The sequence below is a fragment of the Nomascus leucogenys genome, chromosome 13, assembly GCF_006542625.1.
Source record: "Nomascus leucogenys isolate Asia chromosome 13, Asia_NLE_v1, whole genome shotgun sequence".
NCBI lineage: Eukaryota > Metazoa > Chordata > Mammalia > Primates > Hylobatidae > Nomascus > Nomascus leucogenys.
The window spans coordinates 56,713,075-56,719,074 of NC_044393.1; the positions used below are offsets into that span (position 1 = coordinate 56,713,075).

A 6,000-nucleotide genomic window follows, 5' to 3' on the forward strand; every position below is an offset into this window, starting at 1 on the left:
TAGACTTTCTCAGTTCTTTTTTTCACATTTAATTATTCTCATAAGTATACATAGAAGAGAGAATGTTTTTTAAAAGTCCTTGTCATGTCTATGAATCTGTTTCTCTTTGCTGTACTACATAAATCATATTTTTTTCCTTACAGGATCATTTAGAAAGAGGCAACAAGAAAAGACTGTGAACTTTATAAAAGACGCTTGCAATATACTGTGTCAAAATGATAATTTTGTTATGTTAGCCTCTAGAAAATTTAAGTTCAGAAAAATGCACTATGATCAGTTTGTAATTTTTTTTAATGCCACACATAGGTTGTATTGTAATGGCATTATCAAAATATTTGATGATGTTTGAGATATATTGCAAAGTCTGTATTCCAGCTCTTAAGAAAAATATAAGCATGTTAAATACCATATTGACATATTGATAATGTCACTGGTATATGGTGGCTGTTTACCAACAAAAGGAAAAAATTCATTAACCAGTTACTTCCAAAATTAGAAGTTTTAAGTTGCATGAAACCATTAATAGCCTTGAAAGCTTTGGTAAGTTATCAGTAATAATAACCTATTTAATCAGATGATGATGTGTTTGAAAACAGTGTTCAATATCAGCAAATTTGTACACAGGAATGCAAATAAGGATAACTGATAAGAGTTATCCACTGTATTTATAAGGAAGAGTCGGAAAAAACAATGACCTTAGTTTTTTTTAAGCCTGATGATACTATGGTTTACTCTAATAAGATACCCATATTGATAATTATATTTTTGTTACTGTGCCCCTGCACATTTTGGTCTGTTTTTTGTTGATATTTTTATTAATAACACATAATTAGTAACCACTCTACTGTTTCAAGTTAATCTAGTAATAGAGCTTACATATATTTGCATAACTGCTGTACCACTGAACTGAATTTATTTTACAACAGTGTAGAATTCTTGAAAAGTTAACTTAGAACGTATCCAAAAAACAGTATTTCTTTCCCTTGGTTGTGAGAGTAATTATATAAATATTACCTCAAAAATACATACACTGGTATCACACAGTCTTTCTACAATGTTTCTATATTCTGAAAGCTAAATATTAAGTACTATTTTTCCATTCAAATATTCATTTAGAATTTCCTTTAGAAGATGGCAGTGATTATAATATTAATATGATTTCAGTTGTTCCAGTGTTTAGACATGAAATCATCTTCCTTGTCTCATGAAAACCTAAATATTAAAAAAAGGAAAATACTGGAGTTTTTCTCTTGTCTTTGTTTCGTCATCTGTTTATTATAATTTTAGCACCAACTTCACACCTAGCTAATTTTTTCATCATAAAGTGGATGAAATGAGCAAGTACATAAAAATTTTATTTCAGATAAAAGTCAGGAGTTACTGCTAAAAAACAGACATGTAGGAGACATTCAACAGGAGTAAGAAATGGGAGTTAGACCATATGGGCTGACAACACCATAAATAACAAGAAAAGGGAGTGCTGAAATAGGAGAGAACAGAGCAAATGTTAGCTCAAAGTATAGACTTAGAAATATCAAAGTAAGAGCTATCTGGGTAAATATATAGATATTGAGTGCTTGGAATCCTAGCCTACTATGTGAAAATTAAGTCTAATGTCAGAATAACTTACAGAAAAATAGAAAATGCATGGCTTTAAAATGGGCAGAGTTAAAATCTAATCCCAGCCTTATCGCTTATTTAGCCAGGCTAGCCTAGGCCTCTATTTCCTTGTCTCCAAAATGGGAATAATAAAATTTAGATCAGGATTACTATATAAACTAAGATAATACAGTGATTCTTAAAGTTGTTCAGACTGTATAGCAAGGAAAAAGTCTGGGTGCACTTTGAAGAGCTTGAAGATTTGAAAGATTCCCAAAAAAGCATTTTAAACTTCACATTTAAGGCACCTTGGACCTCAACCCTCTTAAGTTTACAGGTCTGAAACTTTAGACCTCAAAAGTTTGAGCAGTTTTTCCAAGGCAACATTGATAGTTTCAGGGCCAGGATGTAAGTCTAGAATGTAGGTATCCTGATCCCCCAGATATCGCTCTTCTGTTTATACACAGACCAGCTGTAATTTGCTAAACATAAAATATTGCAGTGTATTAGTCAGCTGTGGCTCCAGTCTGTGCGCTTTACCACCGTGCCCAGCTGTTTCACATGCTATGTTTGTTAGTTTTTCCTAGTACTCTCCTTAATAATGGTGATGTTTAGCAAATTGTATTATATAAGTAAATATTCATTTCATGGATTGAGTTATGTTGCATATTAAATTACTTTCCTTCCCATTGTCAATAATGACTTCTTTATGTCTTAGCCTGTATTATAAATTCAAACACAGGAATGTTATTCTTGCCTTTTTCCATCAGAATTACATAAAGTTTTATTAGACCTTTCCCCTACTTGCAAATCTGCCTGGAGGTTCTGGTCTTTAGGAAGCAGCACTTAGCAAGTTCTGGATAAGCACTCCAGAATTTGGGATGAGTTATCCTTGTTGTTTGTCCAGCTCTATCTTGGACCCAGTGCTGCTGATTAGATTCATGCCTTGTTCTTTAGGGCATAAGTTCCTCTCTTGGCTATTTATCCTAGTATGCTGAGAACTAGGATTCCCTTTCAGTGACAGGGTCCTGCCCTGGAACCCCAATCAAGAGCCTTAAGTTTACTTTCTGAGATATTAGCCTGATGCCAGCAGCCTGCCTGGATCTCTAAATATTACCCATTCTGGGAGTTGTTAGTGGTCTCTGCTTTCCTGCAGTGTCATTCCTGCTTCCTCATTGGACCTGCTAGCCGCAGCTACTTGGATGTACCTGAACCTGTTGCCTTGCCCTACCTCTGTGGGCTGGTTCAGTTCTGCATTCCCATTCCAGTGTCCACTGCCTTCTCGCTATCCCTCCCATCTGTGCGCCACAACCAGCTTATGCACAGCCCTACTAATATGACAGACTATTGTGCATTTGAGTGCCCACTATACAATGTGTGAATATAACCATGCTTTTAAGCATTGACTTTAATGTCTGGGATGATCTGTCTAGAGTCCATGGAACCCTCCTGTGTTTTTTCATCCCTTTCTTAGTAATCTTGGAAATCCACTTATGAAATTTTTTCTTTTTCTGACATTTCTTTACTGAACAGCATTTTTAAAATTACTTTCACAGTGTTTCTTTCCACTTTGATCTCTACACAAACACGACTTTATTACTTGCACCAGAAATGATTTCAAACACTTTAGGAACTGTGGTAGGCTTAATTATGACCTCCCAAAACATATACCTATACCAATCCCTGGAACCTGGAAATGTTCTCTTCTATAGCAAAAGATGTGATTAAGTTAAAGTTTTGAGATGGAGAGATTATCCTGGGTAATCTGGGTGTGCCCTAAATGCAGCTACGTCTCTGCTTGTATAGAAGCAAAGGGAGATATTACCACACAGCAGAGGAGAAAGCACAGTGACCACAGAGGCAGAGACTGGAGTGATGGAGCCGCAGCAAAGGAATGCTGACAGCCACAAGAAGCTGGAGGAGGCACAGAACAGATTCTTCCCCAGAGCCTCTTCCAGCAGGAGCATGGCCCTGCAGATACCAATAAAACTGATATTGGACTTCCTGGCCTCCAGAACTATGGGAATAAATTTATTGTTTCAAGCCATCAAGTTTGTGATTATTTGTTACTGCTGCCATAGTAAATTCATACAGGAACATACAGGACAGATCTGTAATGGCCTGAACTGAATTTCAAGGGGTGTGGAAAACAATTACTCTTTAACACCACTCCGTCTTCCCCATTAGCCATTTGGGTAAGTCAAAGATAGCCTTAGCCATCTCCTATCTTAGTTACTTTTCTCCTTCAATTGTATTTTGCCATTGCCATTGCCATTGCCTCTGCCTAACTGCAAGCCATCATCATCTCTCATATGGACTATGGCAACCTCCTCATCTCCCTGTATCTTCTCTAATGCTTCTCTCATACACATGCTCTCAGCAGCCACCTGGTTTAAAACAAAAACAAAACAAAAAAACACTAATCATGTCATTCCCTGCTTGTCTTCCAATTCTTTCCAACTGTTATTCCCTGCTTGTCTTCCAATTCTTTCCAACTGCAGTTAAGATCAAACCAAGACCTCACTAGGCTCCCATCTACTCTCCAGCCTCAACTCAGTCCACCTGCTCTGCCAATCACACCTGTTTCTTTTTGTTGTTCTTTCCCTAGGATATAGATCCTGACATACCTGCATTCTGATTCTTCTTGGAACAAGCCAAATTCTTTCCCCTGTCAGTACATTTGCATGTGTAGTAAATGTTGCATCCCAGGCCTGTCTGCCTTCTTACCCTATTTTATTTTCATCATAGCACTTATTACCATCTGAAATGATCTCATTTATGGTTTGTCTCCTCAGTGATTAACACAGTTCCTGCACACAGTAAATCAGTGGTTCTCAACAGGAAGTGGAGAGGTCATCCTGAGGGGAACATTTAGCAATACCTAGAGACATTTCTGGTTGTCATAACCAGGGGAATGCTCCTAGTGGATAGAAGCCAGGGAGGCTGTTAAACCCATGCCACAATGCACAGGGCTGGAACAAAGAATGATCTCACTCAGAATGTCAGTGTTGCCAAGGTGGAGACGTCCTGCAGTAGATGCTTGTGGCAGAGGGCACTGGTTGTCCCCCAGTATCCATTCTTTCATTCACCTGTGTTAATAACATGCTCCAGTTTTGTATTTTTTTATAAACAGCTGTCAATCATAAAGATAACATTTTCCATCTCCTTGTATGTAAGTGGAAATAGGTAGGACTGTCATGTGGGGCCAGTTTCTTTTTTTTCTTCCTCTGTCCTGCTGCTTGAAACATACATGCTGCTATCTTAGATCATGAGGTTGAGGCCATGCAAAGTGGAGCAACAGGAAGGAGCTGTGTCCCTGACGCCATAGGCACCACCCCTGTCCTGAATTGCCATGAATGACACCAGATAACTGCAATGCATTGTCTCAACATCCTAGACATAATAAAAAGCCATAAATATGTTTGTTCTATGCAGCACAAAACCTTTGTATCTTTGCGTTTTATGTTGGGATCTTAATTTAAAATTACATCCTCTACTGTCTCTGCATGCTCAACTTTTTATATTTGACTTAACCATTATTAGTTAATCAGCATCATGCATCGCACCCCCACAATAGCTGTGCATTTCACATTATAAAAGTTTACAAATCTCTTCTCCCTCTTTGTCTTTAGTATGGTGTACACCACAACAAGAACAAACACCTCAAGAACATTCAGGCACATTATATATACAAAGATAGCACATAAGAGCTTGATGTGTAAACAAGGTGTGTAAACAAGTTAGGAAAAAGTTTCCAACTTTTTCTTGGCGATCACCTCTTCTCTTAAATTTGAGCAAAGAATGTGTTTGAAGTGTTGGCTTTGCCCCCTAAACTAGTTGTCTTCCTGGTTAGCCAGGCTTCTCTGAAGTCTGTTTCCTTCAGAAATCATTGTTCTCCCTGAAGCACCACCCATGGTAAAGAATTTGGGTCTCCCCCAAGGGCTGTCAATTTCCCGGAGCACAAAAGACTCTTAGAGCACCACTTCTCAGCCAAGGGCTTCTCGGAATAACCCTCCATAGAGGTTTACTTGCTGAAACTTTCTTTTTTTAAGTTTGTTGATTTTTTTTTTCTCTTGAAACAAAATTGATACATAGTAAATGTAGAAATGAAAGAAAAAATAGCTGTTTGTCTAATTTTCATATATGTATATATACACACAAATATTTACAAAAATAAGATCACACCTATTTTTATGCATACTGTTTTATGACCTGCTTTCGTTCCCCCTACATCAATAAATATGCTTCTCCAACAGAATTCTACAACCAACTTCTCATAGGTCATATACACATCACCTGGGGGGTTCGGTTTGTTTAAAGCACAGGGACTCATATGCCCTGTTTACCACTACCACCCGTGAGAATTCCTGCCCCAGGCAACAGTGTTAGTAATGAGACTGC

General features: G+C 37.7%; 1 protein-coding gene across 2 annotated transcripts in view; it reads left to right on the forward strand.

The window, feature by feature from the left end:
- The window catches only part of BCAP29 (B cell receptor associated protein 29), a 41,611-nt gene extending 37,577 nt beyond the window's left edge, over positions 1-4,034 (forward strand). Inside the window, exon 8 of one of the 2 annotated variants that reach the window (XM_030825938.1) lies at positions 3,406-4,034. In XM_030825938.1, coding sequence (XP_030681798.1) covers positions 3,406-3,729 — 324 coding nt within the window. In that variant the 3' untranslated portion in view covers positions 3,730-4,034. Of the gene's footprint in view, positions 1-143; positions 2,256-3,405 lie in introns of those variants that run through there. The other variant, XM_003268143.4, reaches the window with a different exon arrangement.
- The last annotated feature ends 1,966 nt before the right edge of the window (positions 4,035-6,000 follow it).